Source organism: Phyllobates terribilis, unplaced genomic scaffold (genome assembly GCF_046119375.1).
Source record: "Phyllobates terribilis strain yellow unplaced genomic scaffold, ASM4611937v1 Scaffold_3__8_contigs__length_932513732, whole genome shotgun sequence".
NCBI lineage: Eukaryota > Metazoa > Chordata > Amphibia > Anura > Dendrobatidae > Phyllobates > Phyllobates terribilis.
Genome location: NW_027362763.1, coordinates 558,048,067 through 558,069,911, shown reverse-complemented (window position 1 = coordinate 558,069,911; position 21,845 = coordinate 558,048,067). Strand labels below are relative to the sequence as shown.

The 21,845-nt window shown below is 43.3% G+C and overlaps 1 protein-coding gene across 3 annotated transcripts in view; it reads left to right on the top strand.

Moving 5' to 3' along the window:
• AGPAT4 (1-acylglycerol-3-phosphate O-acyltransferase 4) overlaps window positions 1–21,845 on the top strand; it is a 137,596-nt gene that overhangs the window by 60,618 nt on the left and 55,133 nt on the right. For all 3 annotated transcript variants that reach the window (XM_073673250.1, XM_073673248.1, XM_073673249.1), the window contains one exon: window positions 17,565–17,734. In XM_073673250.1, the coding sequence (XP_073529351.1) occupies window positions 17,573–17,734 (162 nt within the window). In that variant the 5' untranslated portion in view covers window positions 17,565–17,572. The remainder of the gene's footprint in view (window positions 1–17,564; window positions 17,735–21,845) is intronic.

Genomic DNA, 21,845 nt, shown 5'->3' with positions numbered 1-21,845 from the left:
AAGAATCCTGATTTATTGCTATGTCTGACGATTAGTGAGAAGGTTACTAATAAAGCTCCTCTTGACAATTGAGCTTGTGGAAAGCTGTAAACTTGCAGGATTACTTTGTAAAGATCATTAGGATCTTGATATCGCATGCAGTAGTTCATTGGAGATGTAGCTAAATGGATGTATTTTAGTTCAATGGGCAAAAATCATGCAAGTGTTTATCATGAATGTTGCAGATGAAGACATATCAGTAATTTATTAATTACAATGTATATAAATAATATCAAACACATAACATTCTTTTATTTTAGCCATTTTCAAAGAAGATACACAATGTCAGCATTTTCAATACTACCTATAGGATATTTACATAGTCCTTTTTAACTTTATGGAAAAATTCAGGTGTATTATATATTCTGCGCAATATTTTAAACTAATTTATAAGCCAAACTTGTTGCTTTATGTAAGATTTCTTCAAATTACATCTATTACGGATATTTGCTAGCAGCAGTGGTGTTTTTAGCTCCAAAGATTAATGGCTCCCGCCCCAGATTTCTGGTTTGGAGTCCGAAATCTCCGGCGAGCGACACTGTGAACTGTATTGGCGTCAACATGATGTTGATACAGTTTGATCTGGTGGTAGAACAAAGAACCACAAGATCCCTGCCCTCGCACTCACTGTCTTGTAGGTGGCAAACTTCTGTAGACGAATGACTTTCAGAACATCAGCGTCCTTTAGCAGGCAGAGCAATGACTTCACCGCCTGTGCCAGCTCCCTCTTGCTTGCAAGGATAGAAGAGGGCCCTGAGGGGTTGTACTTTTGGGGAGACGATTAGTTGAGCGTAAACCTTAAATATTTATGGGGGCTGCAGCACTTTGTGGGCATTATTACTGGGGGTACATTATTGAATATTACTGGAGGGTATACTTTGGTGGCATTGTACTGATGGGAGCACTCTAGGGGCATTATAGTGTTGGGAATTATGTTATGGGGACACTATGACTGACAGGAGCTTTATTACTGATAGGATACTCTGTGGACATCACTGCTTATGGGGGCACTCTGGGGGCATTATTACTGATGGGGGTACTCTGATGACATGACTAATGATTAGTGTTGAGTGAGCACTAAAATGCTCAGGTGCTCGAAGCTCGGGCCGAGCTCACCGTGATACTCGGGTGCTCAACCCAAACAACGAGCCCAATGTTAGTCTATGGGAGACCCGAGCATTTTTGCGGCGGCACCCCCAGCAGTCTGTAGAAAGCCTAAAAATTGCCCAAAACGACAGGGACAGTGCTCAAAAGACATGGGGACAGCATAGGCATCACCCCAGGAAGCATTTCTGACCCCCAGGTCACTGCTGTCAACAACGTGGTCAGAGGTGTTAAGCCACTTTTATGGGCTCACAATAAAATGTTCAATAACGAAACCAAAATGGTTATCCTGAGAAATATGTTAAGGAACTTCCTTTCCAGGGTAAAGACTTGTGTATAAGGTAAAATAAATAACCAAAAACAAAAATACTCCTCCACACCTTGGGCTATGTTCACAACTAGCATTTTTATGCGTTTTTGCACTTTTGTATTGCTTTCAACCGTGACAAATGCATTCACCGGGAAATGTCATTTTAACATTTTACAATCTTATCTGGCTATGTGCTGTGTGACACATGCATACAGTGCTGAAAAGACATGGGAACAGCATGGGGAAGACCCCTGGAAGCATCTCTGACACCCAGGTCACTGCCTAAAAGTGTGCCCATCAGAAGTGATCCTTGCCGCATCAGACGATCCAGACTTGCAACTATCCCCGTGCAAGTCCTTGTCCCAGGGCAGTGTTCAATTGTACCTCCCCCATTCCTTGCAATGCAAGCGCAAGTATGCAGCCTGCCACCCACCCACCACCAGGCTGCAATACCATACTGCTAGCTTTCACTTGAAATGGGGCCTTTTAGTTTGGAGGAGGCCGAAGCTGGCCACGACCTCATGGCTGCTTTGGCAGCGAGGTATCCATACTCGGTCCCCAGCCGCCCGGCGGCCGGGTGTCCATGCTCGGTCCCCAGCCGCCAAGGGGCGGCCGGGTGTCCATACTCAGTCCCCAACCACCCCTATTTCTCTTTGGAACTTCCCCCCACACTTTTCTTAGCCCGGCCTGCTTTAGGGCAGCATTGGACGAGCTCACCTGAGAACCAGATTGCTCCGGTGGGCCCTGGCTTCTCCATCAGAGGAGTTGAGAGTGCCAAGGTGAGGAGCATGATGATGATGATAGAAGTTAGCATCTGCTTTGTTTTCTTGGAATGCAAGCGTAAGTGTGCAACCTGCCACCCACCCACCCTCAGGCTGCAATACCATACTGCTAGCTTGCTTGCACTTGAAATTGGGCCTTTTAGGCATGTGGAGGCGGACGCCGGCCACCATGTCATGGCTGCGTCGGCAGCCTGGTATCCATACTCAGTCCCCAGCCGCCCTGCGGCCGGGTGTCCACGCTCGGTCCCCAGCCGCCAGGGGGCAGCCAGGTGTCCATACTCGGTCCCCAGCCACCCCGCGGCCGGGTGTCCACACACGGTCCCCAGCCGCCCCTATTTCTCCTTGGAACTTCCCCCCACACTTTTCTTAGCCCGGCCTGCTTTAGGACAGCATTGGACGAGCCCACCAGAGATCCAGACTCCTCCGGTGGGCCCCGGCTTCTCCATCAGGTGAGTTGAGAGTGCCAAGGTGAGGAACATGATGATGATGATAGAAGTTAGCATCTGCTTTGTTTTCTTGGAATGCAAGCGCATGTATGTAGCAGCGGCTAGGCCTGAGGTGGTCAGCTTTTTGGCGCATATCCTACCTCCTCCGAGGATTGCTGGATGTTTTCCTGCTACTATCCCAGTTCTATGACTCCCGTTAAAACAAAGCTTCAGGTGATGAATGATGGATGAGGTGGTGGCAAAGGAAAAAGAGCAGGAGGAACAGGCACCATTCACATCAATATCAGGCCAGTCAACCACACATGTCTTGTAGGATATGTTTCTGTACCAAAAGGAGCGGTTCGGCTACACAGTTATAGGGCATGCAGTGAGTGCAATGCCTACCAAAAATTTCGAGGCACTGCAATGCCCCTTGGAAGTGACAAGGAGGTCAGAGGGCCTTAACTAAACCGTTTTTTCCATTTATAGCAACTGGGTCTCCTGTGCACTGTTGGCCTAAGCAGTTAATGGAAGGCTTTCCAAAAATTATGAGGAACTGCAATGCCCCTTGAAACAGACGTGGATTACAGCATACTGAAAACCTTCTACCCATTATTGGGGAGTGGGTCTCCCTTAGTGTTCGCCTATGCATTGAAAAGGAAAAGCTGACTAAAATTAGGAGGAAATGCAATGCCCGTTGGAAGAATGGTGGAGTTCTCAGTGGAATAAAAAGACAATATCAATGCCCCTTGAAAAAGTGGTGGAGGTCGCAGTAGCTTAACAAGATGGTTTTAATGCCCCTTGGAAGAATGGTGGAGGTCGCAGTAGCTTAACAAGACGGTTTTAATGCCCCTGGGGAAAGTGGTGGAGGTCGCAGTAGCTTAACAAGACGATTTTAATGCCCCTGGTAAAAGTGGTGGAGGTCGCAGTAGCTTAACAAGACGGTTTTAATGCCCCTTGGAAGAGACGTGGAGGTCGCAGTGGAATAAAAAGACAATAGCAATGCCCCTGGGAAAAGTGGTGGAGGTCGCAGTAGGTTAACAAGAGGGTTTTAATGCCCCTTGGAAGAGACGTGGAGGTCGCAGTAGCTTAACAAGACGGTTTTAATGCCCCTTGGAAGAATGGTGGAGGTCGCAGTAGCTTAACAAGACGGTTTTAATGCCCCTGGGAAAAGACGTGGAGGTCGCAGTAGCTTAACAAGACGGTTTTAATGCCCCTTGGAAGAGACGTGGAGGTCGCAGTAGCTTAACAAGACGGTTTTAACGCCCCTTGGAAGAGACGTGGATGTCGCAGTAGCTTAACAAGACGGTTTTAATGCCCCTTGGAAGAGACGTGGAGGTTGCAGTAGCTTAACAAGATGGTTTTAATGCCCCTGGGGAAAGTGGTGGAGGTCGCAGTAGCTTAACAAGACTGTTTTAATGCCCCTTGGAAGAGACGTGGAGGTCGCAGTGGAATAAAAAGACAATATCAATTCTCCTGGGAAAAGTGGTGGAGGTCGCAGTAGCTTAACAAGACGGTTTTAATGCTCCTGGGAAAAGTGGTGGAGGTCGCAGTAGCTTAACAAGACGGTTTTAATGCCCCTTGGAATGGACGTGGAGGTCGCAGTGGAATAAAAAGACAATATCAATGCCCCTGGGAAAAGTGGTGGAGGTCGCAGTAGCTTAACAAGACGGTTTTAACGCCCCTTGGAAGAGACGTGGATGTCGCAGTAGCTTAACAAGACGGTTTTAATGCCCCTTGGAAGAGACGTGGAGGTTGCAGTAGCTTAACAAGATGGTTTTAATGCCCCTGGGGAAAGTGGTGGAGGTCGCAGTAGCTTAACAAGACTGTTTTAATGCCCCTTGGAAGAGACGTGGAGGTCGCAGTGGAATAAAAAGACAATATCAATTCTCCTGGGAAAAGTGGTGGAGGTCGCAGTAGCTTAACAAGACGGTTTTAATGCTCCTGGGAAAAGTGGTGGAGGTCGCAGTAGCTTAACAAGACGGTTTTAATGCCCCTTGGAATGGACGTGGAGGTCGCAGTGGAATAAAAAGACAATATCAATGCCCCTGGGAAAAGTGGTGGAGGTCGCAGTAGCTTAACAAGACCATTTTAATGCCCCTTGGAAGAGACGTGGAGGTCGCAGTAGCTTAACAAGACGGTTTTAGTGCCCCTTGGAAGAGACGTGGAGGTCGCAGTAGCTTAACAAGATGGTTTTAATGCCCCTTGGAAGAATGGTGAAGGTCGCAGGAGCTTAACAAGATGGTTTTAATGCCCCTGGGAAAAGTGGTGGAGGTCGCAGTGGAATAAAAAGACAATATCAATGCCCCTGGGAAAAGTGGTGGAGGTCGCAGTAGCTTAACAAGACGGTTTTCATGCCCCTTGGAAGAATGGTGGTGGTCGCAGTGGAATAAAAAGACAATATCAATGCCCCTGGGAAGAGTGGTGGAGTTCGCAGTAGCTTAACAAGACGCTTTTCATGCCCCTTACAAGAGCCATGCAGTATAGCATATTAAAAACATTATTCCCATTATTGGGGAGTGGGTCTCCCATAGTCTTTGCCTATGCCTTCCAAGCAAAAGCTGACAAAAATTAGGACGGAGGAACTTGCAATGCTGGCAACATGGACCACGGTCAACCTGGTGGTATAGTGGTGGTGGAGGCTGAGGATAAGGAGAAGAGCAAAATACAGCCGAAATGAGGAAGCGTATACCCATGTGTGGGTGTGAAGCGGTGCATGGGAATACACCTCCCGAAATAACATAGTGGATTTGACGTTATGTTACTCTGCTCTCATTTGGTGGTGATGAGAAGTCTGGCCCAATCCAGCCCTTGTTCATTTTGATAAGGGTCAGCTTGTCAGCATTGTCAGTTGACAGGCCTAGTGCGCTTATCAGTTATAATTCCCCCAGCGGCACTAAAAACACGCTCCGATAACACGCTAGCGGCAGGGCAGGCCAGGTCCTCCAAGGCGTACAGAGCGAGTTCATTCCAAGTGTCCAGCTTGGATACCCAATAATTAAAAGGCACAGAGGAATCACAGAGGACGCTGGTACGGTCGGCAAGGTAATCCCTCACCATCTTTTGAAACTTTCCACTCCTTGTGAGAGTACCCGCGCCTCAGGGCTTGTAAGCTGGGCGTGTCTCAGAAAACTGTCCCATAATGTTGACCGTGTTCCCCTGCCTCTGCTGGATTGGAGTTGCGTCTCTCTCGCCTGTACGCCTTGGTTGGTCAACGAACTGTGACCTCTGCCGCTAGCGTGTTCAGATGGGAATTTTTTTAACAGTTCTGCAGCAAGGGCCTTCTGGTACTGCCCAATTTTTGTAGACCTCTCCACCTCAGAAATAAGAGAGTGAAAGTTTTCCTTGTAGTGGGGGTCTAAAAGTGTCACCAACCAGTAATGACTGTCACCCAACATTTTGACAACGCGAGGGTCACGGTTAAGGCAGCGTAACATAAAGTCAGCCATGCGTGCCAGACTGGTAATGGGCAAGACTTCCGTGTCCTCACCAAGATGACGACTAACCATGCCCTCCTCCTCCTCCTCCCCCCTGTCCTCAGGCCACCCACGCTGCACCGACTGTATGACAGTTGTACAGGTACTACCGTCTACAGCGCATGATACCAGCTCCTGTTCTTCCTCCTCCTCTCCCTCATTGTCCCCCAATGCACGTTGGGATGAGATGAGGCTGGGCTGTGTGTAATCACCCATTACGGGTTCTTGATCCATCTCATCATACTCTGGCTGCAATGCCTCCTCTTTAATTCTCTGCAGAGAGCGTTGCAAAAGACAGACAAGTGGGATGCTGACGCTAATGATGGCCACTCACCATCTTGGTGGACTCCTCAAAGTTTGTCATGATGGTACATATGTCAGACATCCAGGTCCACTCCTGAGGTCTTATGTGTGGAGTCTGACCTGAATATCGACAGCCTTGTTACAGCTGGTACTCCACAACTGCTCTCTTCTGCTCACAAATCCTTTGCAACATGTGGAGGGTAGAGTTCCAATGTGTGGGGACATCACACACCAGTCGGTGTGCCGGAAGCTGCAAACGCTGCTGCAACACAGCAAGGTGGGCGGAAGCTGTAGCCGATTTGCGAAAATGAGCTGGCAGGTGGCGTACTTTGACGAGCAGATCTGGCAACTCGGGGTACGATTTAAGAAACTGCTGAACCACGAGGTTAAGCACATGAGCCAGGCATGGTACGTGTGTGATGTCGCCTCGACTCAGAGCCGCCACCAGGTTGCGGCCATTGTCACACACGACCATGCCTGGATGTAGGTTCAGCGGTCTCAACCACTGATCTGCCTGCTCTTTCACAGCTGTCCACAACTCACAAGCAGTGTGAGGTTTATCACCTAAGCTTATGAGTTTCAGCACAGCCTGTTGCTGCTTGGCTGAGGCAGTACTGCAGTGCTTCCAGCTTGCAACTGATGTGGTGATATCTGAGATGGAGGCTGAACATGAGGAGGAGGATGAGGATGATGCGCAGGAGCTGTACACTGTGGGGGCAACTCTGACTGACATAGGGCCCGCAATCCTCGGTGTGGGGAGGATGTGTTCCGTCCCAAGGTCCGACTGGGTCCCGGCTTCCACTATGTTTACACAGTGTGCCGTTAGGGAGATGTACCGTCCCTGGCTACAAGCATTTGTCCACGTGTCCGTTGTCAGGTGGACTCTCCCAGTAACTGCGTTGTTGAGGGCACGGCAGATGTTTTGGGACACGTGCTTGTGTAGTGTGGGGATGGCACACCGGGCAAAATAGTGTCGGCTGGGGACCGAGTAGCGAGGGATGGCCACCGCCATAAGGTTGCGGAAGGATTCCGTCTCCACCAGCCTAAAAGGCAGCATTTCCAACGCAAGCAGTCGTGAAATGTGCGAATTTAGGACTGTGGCCTGTGGGGCATTGGCTGCGAATTTGCGCTTTCGTTCAAAGCTCTGGGATATGGACAATTGAACACTGCGGTGGGACGTGGATGTGGACGTTGATGCTGTTTCTTGAGAAACTGCCATAACGAGTGAAGACTGAGAGGAGGGGGCATCTTTGCATGCAGTATGGACAGGGGATTGCCTTCCACGCACAACAGGGGGTTCTATTACACGCACAACAGCGGAAGAAGCAGTGGTGACACCCGCTGACACTGGTCGTGGACCCTGGGGTTCACCCCATAAAGTCGAGTGCTTTGCTGCCATGTGCCTGGTCATGCTGGTGGTGGTCAGGCTGGTAGTTTTGTCACCCCTGCTGATGCTGGCATGGCAGGTGGTACAAATGGCCTTTTTGGGGTTATCAGCAGAGTCTTTAAAAAAATTCCAGACTCTGGAAGACCTACCGGTATTACTGACAACATCCCTCATGTTGGTGTTACGGGAATTTGTTGCCCACCTTCAGTGTGCGGCCACCACACTGCTTCTTCCTGCCTGTTGGGGTACTCTGCCTCCCTCCGCCTGTGTGCTGCTGGCCTCGCTCTGTGTGTCCTCCTGCCACGTTGGGTCAGTTACTAGATCATCCACCATCTCCCCCTCTTCCACTTGCTCACCACGATCCTCCTCCTCACTTCTTGGCAATTGTGTCTCGTTATTGTCCACCTCTTTTGACAAATTGCCAGCGCCGACTTCCTGTGGCTGTTCAAATATTTGGGCATCGCTACATGGGATCTCCTCTTCCACCACTTCAAGCGGAGCAGGCGAGGGCCACAAATATGGAAATGGACCAGTGAACAGCTCTTCAGAGTGTCCAAGTGTGGGATCAGTTGCTGTCTGACGACACTAGGCATGGTGGGAGGAAGGAGCATCAGGGTGAGGAGGAGTATGCGGTCGAGACTCACAGCTACTAAAACTTGACCGTGTGGAAGACAGACCGGAGGTGGTGGTGCCCAGGTAACTGGAAGTATTATCTGCTATCCAATTAATAACCTGATCAGTTCGCAATACTGGTGTTGTAGTGTGCTTCCCTAGTAATTCGGTCAAGAAGTGGGAGCGAGAAGATGTGGCTGTTGGTTGTGGCACATTTTCACCTTGGCCACAGTCCCGTCCTCTACACGCACCATCACCAGAACGTCCAGTTCCACGTCCCTTGCCACGCACCTTGCCCATTGTAAATGAAGTAAAATAGGTTACACTCGCACTATCAATGGCAAAAGGGTAATAAAAAGGAGATTAGAACCGTGGAAGAGGAAAACCACAGTTCTATTCCTCTGGCCTACACCAGACTCTTTTAAACAGATATATTGGTGTCTGACCAGTCAGGGAGACACTATTACTGTTTTTTTTTACGGCAAAAAATGCCAAAAACAGGATAATACAGAAATTTGACCTGTGGAACTGAAAACCACAGTTATAGTTATGTGGCGTACGCCAGAATCATTTAAACAGATATATTGGTGTCTGACCAATCAGGGAGACACTATTACAGGGTTTTTTTTATGGCAAAAACTGCCAAAAGCAGGATAATACAGAGATTTGACCTGTGGAACTGCAAAATCACAGTTATAGTTATGTGGCGTACACCAGAATCTTTTAAACAGATATATTGGTGTCTGACCAGTCAGGGAGACACTATTACAGTTTTTTTTTAATGGCAAAAAATGCCAAAAACAGGATAATACAGAGATTTGACCTGTGGAACTGCAAAACGACAGTTCTATTTCTCTGGCCTACACCAGACTCTTTTAAACAGATATATCTGAACAGTCACAGACACACTAAATTTTTTTTTGGGGGGAGGGGGGAAATACCAAAAGGTTAATAAGATGCGTATTTGTACAGTCTGACTGAGGAAAAAAAAAATACACGATTTAGATGAAAAAAAAAATTTTTTCCTGGCCCCTGAGACCGGGGTGATAAGTCTAGCAATTTGACCAACAGGAGCACACAGGACTTTAATGCAGCGTTTGCTGGTATAACCACTGCGTCTCCAATACAGCCTGCCTGCCTGATATCTGGGATGGATATTAGTCCTGAGAAGGACTGTTTGTTTGATTTTGCAGGCTTTAGAGACCCTACACTACCTATTTCTCCCTAGTTCAGCAGCACAAAAATCCAAAGTTTGTTAAAAATAAAGTCGCCATTTTCTGAAATCCTTATCGTCTCTATTTTTTGGGAACTGGGGCTGGGTGCTGGCTTTTTTTTTTTGCTCACCGAGCTGACATTTTTATTGATATCATTTTGGGGTAGATAAAATGTTTTGATCGCCAATTATTGCATTTTATTGCAATGTTGCGGCGACCCAAAAAACGTAATTCTGGCATTTCGATTTTTTTTTCCCGTTATGCCGTTTACCAATCGGATTAATTCTTTTTATATATTAATAGATCGGGAGATTCTGAACGTCGCAGTACCAAATATGTGTAGATTTGATTTTTTTATTGTTTTATTTTGAATGGGGCGAAAGGGGGATGATTTGAACTTTTATATTTTTTTACATTTTTTTTAATATTATTAAAAATATATTTTTTTTACTTTTTCATGCTTCAAAAGACTCCATTGGAGACTAGAAGCTGCGATGTTCTGATCGCTTCTGCTACACACAGGCGATGATCAGATCGCCTGTGTGTAGCAAAATTGCTCACTTGCAATGAGCGCCAACCACTGGGCGGTGCTCATAGTATGCTGACAACCGCAGGGGTCTTCTGCACCCGCTACTGTTAGGGGCACATGACAGCTGTACAGATCAGCTATCATGTCCCCAGAAAGGTGCGGGCTCATCGCCGTAGCTCGCGCTGAAGGGAGAGACATGACATGTGCCGTACATGTACGGCACATGTCATAAAGGGGTTAAGATAAAGTGCCAACCCTTTAAAATTGGTTTTACATATTGGATAAATGTGAAATAATCCTGCTAGTAATCTAATTTGTATTGAGGCAACTGATCTGTCCCCTGAAAGCAGACATAACAGAAATCCAAAAAGGCAAGATGGATTATCTCCTAGAGGTAGACACTTTCTTTAAAAATAAGCATGCCCCCCTTCCAATCTGAGTGTATTGGGCTGATGGCTATCTTTTGTGTATGACCAGCATATCAGTCCGTTCAGTGCCATGTTTGACTAGGATACCTGGCAGCATCCAATGTAAGATGCTCATTAGACTCTCACTGTAACATGTCTGTAACATGGTTTCAAAGAAACATGGCTAAAATGGCTGAATGACTTTGTCAGCATTAAAGGTGTTATGTCATTAGAATTCCATGGAGAACTATTCTCCAGTGTCAAATGTGGGCGGCCATGCTTAGAAGTCAGCCCTTGCGATCTGAGCCTCTGTGTAACAGATGACTTCTCATGTAGTACAAGGTTTATTTGTGGGTAACCTAGGGACTAAAAATGTAAATGTGCTTGTTGACTATACCCGTAGCCTGAACCTACTGAACCGAACTAACATCACCATGGAAACCATAATACTGCTGTCTACCATGGGCCTTAGGATTCATTCATTCTACTGTCTACTTTCTGAATGTTTTTCTTTTCTGGTACGTTGTTCTGATCTAATTGATTGAACAAATGATGTACATATATGCAGAGTGACATAAGCTAAAACTAAGCCCAAGTTCACATCTGCAGTAACAATTTAGATTTTTACAACCGTCATGGGAGCACTAAATGAAATTCAGTTCTGTCTCCATATCCCCAAGCACTGGAATCCATTCTTTAATTAAATCTGAAATTCAGATAAAAGAATAATGTTCCAGTGGATGCAAAAATAGATTGTAGAATAAATCATGCCATTGCTTTATTACATTTCAAGTCCTTTTTTCTTTAAGTACACTGTTAGCTTTAGTAAGCGGTTTACAGTTTTTCTCATTTTTGATTAAGTAAAATTTATGATATCTCATGTACTACCTTGATTCCTTAAAAAGAATTTCCACCTCAAACTTAAAGGGGTTGTCTATTTTCAGAAAAAAAGTCTGTAGTCACTCTATGGGTAGACTGTGGAATCCTGACAGTGTGCAAAAGTAACATAGTAACATAGTTTTAAGGTTGAAGGAAAACTAAGTCCATCTAGTTCAACCCATAGCCTAACATGTTGATCCAGAGGAAGGCAAAAAAAAAACCATGTGGCAAACACTAAGCTCCACATTGGGGAAAAAATTCCTTCCCAACTCCATACGACAATCAGACTAGTACCCTGGATCAACACCCTATCAAGGAATCTAGTATATATAACCTGTAATATTATACTTTTCAAGAAAGGAATCCATGCCCTTCTTAAATGTTAGAAGTGAATCACTCATTACAACATCATGCGGCAGAGAGTTCCATAGTCTCACTGCTCTTACAGTAAAGAATCCCCGTCTGTGATTATGATTAAACCTTCTTTCCTCCAGACGTAGAAGATGCCTCCTTGTCCCTGTCTCTGGCCTCAGAGTAAAAAGATCAGTAGAAAGGTCTTTGTACTGTCCCCTCATCTACTTGTACATAGTAATAAGATCACCCCTAAGCCTTCTTTTTACCACAGTAAATAACCCCAAGTGTAATAACCTGTCTTGGTATTGCAGACCCCCCAGTCCTCTAATAACCTTGGTCGCTCTTCTCTGCACCCGCTCTAGTTCAGCTGTGTCTTTCTTATACACTGCAGACCAGAACTGTACACAGTATTCTAAGTGTGGTCGCACTTATGACTTGTATAGAGGTAAAATTATGTTCTCCTCATGAGCATCTATGCCTCTTTTAATGCATCCCATTATTTTATTTGCCTTTGCAGCAGCTGCCTGACACTGGCCACCAAACGTAAGCTTGTCGTCCACCAATACACCCTGGTCTTTTTCAGTTACAGTTTTGCCCAGTGTTTTACAATTAAGCATATAATTATACATTTTATTTCCTCTGCCCAAGTGCATTACCTTACATTTATCCCCATTAAAGCTCATTTGCCATTTATCAGCCCAAGCTTCTAGTTTACATAGATCCTCCTGTAATATAAAATTGTCCTCCTCTGTATTGATTACCCTGCAGAGTTTAGTGTCATCTGCAAATATTGAAATATTACTCTGTATGCCCCCTACAAGGTCATTAATAAATATGTTAAAAAGAAGGGGGCCCAATACTGACCCCTGTGGTACCCCACTGTTAACCGAGACCCAGTCTGAGTGTTTTCCATTGATAACCACCCTTTGTTTCCTATCACTGAGCCAATTCTTAACCCACATATATATATTTTCCCCTATCCCCGTTGTTCTCATTTTATGTATCAACCTTTTGTGTGGAACCGAATCAAAAGCTTTTGAAAAGTCCATATACACAACATCCACTGCATTTCCTAGGTCCAGTCCAGAACTTGCCTCCTCATAAAAACTGATCAGATTAGTTTGACAGGAACGGTCCCTCGTAAACCCATGTTGATATTGGGTCATGAGGTTATTCTTCTTCAGATACTCTATTATAGCATCTCTTAGGAAACCCTCCAGGATTTTACCCACAGTAGAGGTTAAGCTTACCGGCCTATAATTTCCAAGTTCAGTTTTTGTCCCCTTTTTGAATATTGGCACCACATTTGCTATACGCCAGTCGTGTGGTACAGACCCTGTTATTATGGAATCTTTAAAGATTAAAAATAATGGTCTATCTATGACGTTACTTAATTCCTGCAGTACTCGCGGGTGTATCCCATTCCGGCCCGGGGATTTGTCAAATTTAGTGATTTTTAGACGCTGCCGTACTTCCTGCTGGGTTAAGCAAGTGACATTTAATGGAGAATTTTTCTTATCACTAATCATGTTTTCTGTCATGCGATTTTCTTGTGTAAATACGGTTGAAAAAAAATCATTTAGCATATTTGCTTTTTCCTCATCCTCATCCACCATTTCACCCAGCCTATTTTTAAGGGGGCCAACACTATCATATTTTAGTTTTTTACTATTTATGTAGTTAAAGAATATTTTGGGGTTATTTTTACTTTCTCTGGCAATGATTCTCTCTGCCTCAATCTTTGCGGCCTTGATTTGTTTTTTACATAATTTATTTAATTTTCTATATTTATTTAATGCCTCATCACTACCTACTTGCTTTAGTTCTCTAAATGCTTTCTTTTTGTCACTTATTGCGCCCCTTACAGCTCTATTTAGCTATAGTGGTTTCCTCCTATTTCTAGCATGTTTATTCCCAAAGGGTATATATTGTGCACAGGTCCTATTCAGGATGTTAATAAATGTCTCCCATTTGCTTTGTGTAGCTTTATGTCTCAGGATATCATCCCAGTTAATTGCACTAAGATCATCTCTCAACCGTTGGAAATTTGCCGTCCTGAAGTTTAGTGTCCTTGTAACCCCTCTACTACACATCTTATTAAAGGATACATGAAAACGTATTATTTTGTGATCACTATTACCCAAGTGACCCCCAACTCGTATATTTGATATACGGTCTGGCCTATTGGTTAATATTAGGTCTAGCAGTGCCCCCCTTCTTGTTGGGTCCTGAACCAGTTGTGAAAGGTAATTGTCTCTCATAGTTGTCAAAAACCTATTACCTTTGCTTGAACTACATGTTTCTGTCCCCCAATGTATTTCAGGGTAGTTGAAGTCTCCCATAATAAAGACTTCTCCTTGAGTCGCTGCTTCATCTATTTGCATTACGAGGATATTCTCCGCTACTTCCATTATTTTTGGAGACTTATAACAAACCCCTATCAGTAATTTATTATTTTTTCCCCCTCCCCTTATCTCCACCCACAGGGACTCTACATTTTCATTAGATTCCCATATATCCTCCCGCAAGACGGGTTTTAAGGATGATTTTACATATAAACACCCCCCCCCCTCGCTTGTTTGTACGGTCATTTCTGAACAGACTATAGCCCTGTAAATTAACTGCCCAGTCATGGCTCTCGTCCAGCCACGTCTCAGATATCCCTACCATGTCATTATTATTTTCCAACAAAATTAATTCTAATTCCTCCATTTTGTTGGTGAGGCTTCTGGCATTAGTGTACATGCATTTTATGTATCTCTCTGTACCTCTATTCCTTCTTACTTTATTGACTGTTCTAACCCCACCCCCAATTTCTTTATTTGTTGCCCAGGTCACTATCTGCACTATCTTCCCCACCTATAAAATGAATACCCTCCCCCCCAATCCCTAGTTTAAACACTCCTCCAACCTTCTAGCCATTTTCTCCCCCAGCACAGCTGCACTCTCCCCATTGAGGTGCAGCCGGTCCCTAGCGTAGAGTCTGTAGCCAACTGAGAAGTCGGCCCAGTTCTCCAGGAACCCAAATCTCTCCTTCCTACACCAGTTCTTGAGCCACTTATTTACACACATCATCACCATTCCCCTGTATTCCCTGTGCTGGTTGTTCTTGCTGAGGACAGTCTACTTGACGTGTGACCTCACAACCACACAGGAAATAATGACAATGTGCGCATTGCATACTGTCTCAATTTAGCAGTCTGCTGTCACATAAAGTGACTGCACACTTTTCTTCTTAGACTGGCCAACTCCTTTAAGTATGAAGTATCCCAAGTATCAGTTAAGCAAATTTGCTTTGTTTTACTTACAAAGTTTGGGCCATTTTTGCACATGATGTTCAACTGGTTGTCAAAAACGATCATCTTTGCCACTTTTGGTAAAACTCACTGTTATTATTGAGCAGACTGACAAAATGACAACTGGACATCAGTTTCAGGGAAGCTAATTCTAAAGTGACAGCCCAATATTGCTGAGCCTCCTGGTGTCAGATTTGCAAAATTGACTGCCACGGAATAGAATAATGAAACATTCATCTTGAAGAACATTATCCATGAGCTTAAAGACAGTGGTTTATTTGCTTAAAATAACACAACTGTAGAAATATTTTGGAATATTTTGAGATTTTTTCTTATCAGTACTGTGACAGAGTCACTGGTATGATATATGAGGGGAGGTATGTGTCACGCAGGTTGCTAGCCTGTGCGAACTGAAACCAAAAAACTTTCTGCCAGCATGTTATATGCTGGGGGTTAACTCTTTTAAAGTGTGGTGTGGTGTGGTTTTATGGGAATGACATAGAGATGGGAGGGACATTATTCCCCATACCTCCACCACAAGGTATGACTGTGCAACGTTTAAATGTTCAGTCCTGTTTTTTTTCTCTGTTGTGGTTTGGAGAGGCAAGGTCTCCAGACTAGGAGAGCTTCAGTTCAGGACGGACAGACGCTTCAGAAGTTGGTCTAGGAGCCGTACTCTCTCAAAAGATAAATAGGGAAGAACATCCCATTCTCTATCTGAGCCGGAAGCTTTCCTCCTGCGAAAAAAGCTACGCAATAGTAGAAAAGGAGTGTTTAGCCATGAAGTGGGCCGTAGATACGCTAAGATACTACCTACTAGGCTGGAAGTTTAAGTTGGTGTCAGACCTTGCCTGTTGAGATGGTTGAGGGAAAAGAGGGGTAAAAATGCCAGGGTAACTAGATGGTTCCTAGCTCTTCAGGACTTCAACTTTCACGTGGAGCATAGGCCCGGGAAGTTACACGGGAGCGCTGATGCCCTGTCTAGAATTCCCTGTCTGGTATCGGAAAGTGCCCAAACCCCCGGCTTTGGGCAGAGGGGGGGAATATGTGACAGAGTCACTGGTATAATAGATGAGGGGAGGTATGTGTCACGCAGGTTGCTAGCCTGTGCGAACTGAAACCAATAAAAGTTTTGCCAGCATGTTATATGCTGGGAGTTAACTCTTTTAAAGGGTGTGGTTTTATGGGAATGACATAGAGATGGGAGGGACATCATTCCCCCTACCTCCACCTCAAGGTGTGACTGTGCAACGTTTAAATGTTCAATCCTTTTTTTTTTCTCTGTTGTGGTTTGGAGACTCCAGACTGGGAGAGCTTCAGATCAGGACAGAACTGAAGGCTGGGACTACAACCTGTCTGGGCGAATCCCATACTCATATGGACTCTGCTATTGTTTATTCTTTTGTTTTATCGTTTTGCCAGTAAGACTGTGTTTATTTTGCTGGAGTGCAGGGTTTTATGCCATTTAATAAAGCCTGCAGAGAAAATTTGGGTTTCTGAGTCTACTTCCGGTAGCGGCCGAGTGAGTTGTCTTACCACAGTATTTAGAAAACACCCAATGTTCTATCTAAATCAGAGGAAATATATAATCATATACTAATGTATTTGAAGGGAATCTGTCACCAGATTATTGCTATACCATCTGGGAGCTGCATCAGGTAAGGGCAGAGACCCTGATTCCACTATATTACTTACTGGGCTGCTTGCTGCAGTTTTGGTAAAATCAATGTTGTCTCTGCTGCAGATCTACCTTTCGCTGAATGCTGAGCTTTGCATAACCTCACTCACACCACTGATTGACAGCTTTCTGTGTACACTGTGCATAGGCGGAAAGCTGCCAATTAGTGTTGGAGGCTGGGTGGTGGCTCAGTGGTTAGCACTGTTGCTTTTCAGCGCTGGGCTCCTGGGATCAAATCCCACCAAGGACAATATCTGCAAGGAGTTTGTATGTTCTCCCTGTGTTTGCGTGGGTTTCCTCCGGTTTCTTCCCACACTGCAAAGACATACTGATAGGGAATTTAGATTGTGAGCCCCAATGGGGACAAGTGATGTTGATAATGTCTGTAAATTGCTGCAAAATATGATGCCGTTATATAAGCAAAGCATAATACATAAATAAATTCAGAGCTCGTGAATGCAGAGGGCTAAGTGGCAGCAAGTTTACTAGTCCTCTAGTGATATTCTCCTGCTGATAAAATGGTGATTTTTATCAAAAGTACAGCAAGCTGCCCAGTAAGTGACACATCACTGGAATCAGGGTCTCTGTCTCTACATAATGCTGCCCTCAGATTAGATGGCAAACACCTGGCAACAGATTCCCTTTAATACACCAAACATTGTAATTTAACTTTCTACTTTCCCATTTATTTAATCATTATATTGTGTTACATACAGGGTAGCTACAAGGCATTCATATATTACAATATCTCACTTTGAATCTTTTGCAGAATTGGTGATGTTGCTGGAGTGGTGGTCTGACACTGACTGTACCCTATACACAGATCTTACAAACTATAGCAAGTATGGCAAAGAGAACGCTATAGTAATTCTCAACCATAACTTTGAAATTGACTTTCTCTGTGGTTGGAACTTTTGTGAGAGATTTGGTGTCCTGGGAGTAAGTATATCATCCATTATGACTTTAAATGATCCATTGAAGTGCTTCTTTTGTGCATACTTTATATCTGTTTGCATCTCTTCTTATTCTCCACAATTGTCACTTACATAGGAACATAAGGAAGGGAAAATAGATTACATATATTGTGGTGCTGCTAATATATGGATACAAGGATTGTAAGTAATACTAGTTCCTGCTAGTTTCTGCACACCTCATATTACGTAAAGATAATAGTCATTTTGTGGTTTTTAAAGGTTTATAGATTGCTTTTAGTCTGCGGGTGGAATATCTTTTCAAAGGAAAATGGCCATATTTGTAACGACTAAGTTTCAACATCCTGAAGAGAAAAAAAGGGATATGGGGTAGATTTCATGTTCTCTATGTGAAGTGTCAAGTTTTGCTGTTTTTGTATCTCCTTCTGCTAAGTGGATGCTTAGTTGCATTATCTTTTGAGCCTCTGGTGTTGACATTACTAAGTGTAAGTATTTGTGGCGCAGTACAATGCATGCAGCATATGCTAGATTTGCTACTCTGCATGTATATTAACCCCTAACATCTAGGGTTATAGTGTTAAACTCTCCAGTGCACGTGTCTTATTTGCATCAATAAGAATGTCATTCCAGAGAATTTGAGAAGAGCTGACAAATACATTTATTTATTTCTTAAATAATATATACAGTTTCAATCAAAATTATTTACTCGAATTGCAAATTAGGTTTATTAGCAAAATATAAAAATATTTACTATTTGCAATAAACTGATCAAGCAAGAACAATTTTATATAAAAATACAACTAATTTAACAAGTGGTTTCTCCAAATTCAGCACAAAATTGTATTTTTAATGAGTGCTGTGGTCCCAAAATTATTCAACCCCTTGTATAGAATCCCTCATAAGAGCCCATTTCCACAAAACAGGTGTTGTCAGAAGCACACCTAATGCAACGAATCAATAATGAGAAGAAAATACATCAAATACCTAGACTGGGTAGGGGGTTATTGATTGTGACGTTTGACTGCATGTTACAAATATGGTTTAGTTAAGAAAGTGGTCCAAAAAGTTAAGAGATAATTGTTTTGCACAAGCATTGAAAAGGATACAAAAATATAAAGACATTTAGAATCCCTAGAGATACAGTTTGAGTAGAGTTTGCAAGTTCAAATTTAAAGGAACACTCTCAATACTACCTGGACATGGCAAAAATAAGACACCAGATTCCTGAAAATGCAGCTAGTTCAAAACCTTCAAGTGACTGCATAAGACCAGCATCAAATTTTGTTGGTGGCAGGCACTGAAGGTTCAGTTTGCACCATAAGGTGCATGCTAAATGCTGAAGGTCTCCATGCCAGGACTCCAAGTTGCACACCTATCGACGCAAACTGATCCCACTGGTGCCAGTATGCTTAAAACAATATAAATAAGCCACAGAAGTTTGTGAATTCTGTTCTACAGAGCAAAACAACACTGGAAGTTTTCATGTCTATGGATTAGCAATATTTCTGGTGGAAGAGGAGTGAAATATACAAGTGCTTCTCACTAAATTAGAATATAATCAAAAAGTTAATTTATTTCAGTTCTTCAATACAAAAAGTAAAACTCAAATATTACATAGTCATTACAAACAGAGTGATCTATTTCAAGTGTTTATTTCTGTTAATGTTGATGATTATGGCTTACAGCCAATGAAAACACAAATGTCATTATCTCAGTAAATTAGAATAATTAACAAAAAACACCTGCAAGGGCTTCCTAAGCATTTACAAAGGTCCCTTAGTCTGTTTCAGTAGGCTCCATAATCATGGGGAAGACTGCTGACTTGACAGATGTCCAGAAGGCAGTCATTGACACACTCCACAAGGAGGATAAGCCACAAAAGGTCATTACTAAAGAAGCTGGCTGTGCTGTATCCAAACATATTAATGGAAAGTTGAGTGGAAGGAAAAAGTGTGGTAAGAAAAGGTGCACAAGCAACCTTGATAACTGTAGCCTTGAAAGGATTGTTAAGAAAAGGCCATTCAAAAATTTGGGGGAGATTCACAAGGAGTAGACTGCCGCTGGAGTCATTGCTTCAAGAGCCACCACACACAGATGTATTCAGGACATGGGCTACAAGTGTCGCATTCCATGTGTCAAGCCACTCATGACCAATAGACAACGCCAGAAATGTCTTACGTGGGACAAGGAGAAAAAAACCTGGACTGTTGCTCAGTGGTTCAAGGTGTTATTTTAAGATGAAAGTAAATTTTGCATTTCATTTGGAAATCAAGGTCCCAGAGTCTGGAGGAAGAGTGGAGAGGCACACAATCCAAGCCTTTTTGAGGTCTAGTGTGAAGTTTCCACAATCAGTGATGGTTTGGGGAGACATGTCATCTGCTGGTGTAGGTCCACTGTGTTTTATCAAGACCAATGTCAGCGCAGCCATCTACCAGGAAATTTTAGAGCACTTCATGGTTCCCTCTGCAGACAAGCTTTTTGGAGATGGAAATTTCATTCTCCAGCAGGACTTGACACCTGTTCACACTGCCAAAAGTACCAATACCTGGTTTAAAAACAACAGTATCACTGTGCTTGATTGGCCAGCAAACTCAGCCTGACCTTAACCCCATAGAGAATCTATAGGGTATTGTCAAGAGGAAGATGAGAGACACCAGACCCAACAATGCAGACGAGCTGAAGGCTGCTATCAAAGCAACCTGGGCTTCCATAACACTTCAGCAGTGCCCCAGGCTGATCGCCTCCATGCCACGCCGAATTGATACAGTAATTGATGCCAAAGGAGCCCCGACCAAGTATTGAGTGCATTTACTGAACATACATTTCAGTAGGCCAACATTTCGCATTTTAAAAACATTTTTTAAGCTGGTGTTATAAAGTATTCTAATTTACTGAGATAATGACTTTTGTGTTTTCATTGGCTGTAAGCCATAATCATCAACATTACCAGAAATAAACACTTGAAATAGATCACTCTGTTTGTAATGACTCTATATATTATATGAGTTTCACTTTTTGTATTGAAGAACTGAAATAAATTAACTTTTTGATGATATTCTAATTTAGGGAGATGCACTTGTACATTGAAAAGAAAACCTTGCCTACAGTAAAGCATGACAGTGGCTTGACGATGCTATGAGGTTGCTTCTCCTCTAACACTGGAAACCTGCAACATTTGGAAAGATGGATTCAATCAAATATCAGGAAATCCTAGAAAACATTCTGCTATCTGAAATTTGAGCATCATTGGACATTCCAGCAAGACAGTTATCACAAACATATCTCCAAGACTTAGTTTCAGAAGAAATCCTGGAAGATTCTATTGTGGCCATCACAGTTGCTTGACTTGAACCTCATAGATCTTTGGTGAGATTTGAAGAAGATTGTTTTAGGATCAATATTTTTTGATGGAACAGTCACAGGAGATAAGTATCTCGAAATTCTAATGAATCAAGTTGTTCCCCAGTTACAGCAACAGCCTAATTCAAATGACCTTTATTTCCAACAAGATGGGGCCCCTCCACATTATTCAAGAGTAGTCCCAGAGTATCTTGATGAAACATTTCATAATAAATGGATTGGCCGAAGAGGCCCACTTGATTGGCCGGCACATTCACCAGACTTGACCCCAATGGATTTTTTCTTTTGGGGAGTACTCAAGGACAAAGTTTACAGTCGAAAACCAAAAAGTGGCAGTGATTTGAAAAAATTACATAAGAGATGCATTTCAAGAAATGAATACCCAAAGAGACTTGTGCAAAAGTGTTTGTCGAAGCGTAAGAGGCAGACTTCAAAGCTGTGCAAATTGTAATGGAAAACAGTTTGAGCACCTGCGTTGATAAAATTTAAGGGCTTTTGTATTATTGTTCAGAATAAAATTTAATTGTCAATGTTATGCTTGTGTTAGTAAATATAATTTTATATATAAATCAAATTAACTGTTATTATTCTCTGGCCACTTACTTTTGGACCACCCTGTACACAAGTGTGTATATGTGTGTGTATGTGTATATATATATATATATATATATATATATATATATATATAGGATAAGAGACATATATACCAGAATGGGGTATATATACACTGCTCAAAAAATAGAGGGAACACTCAAATA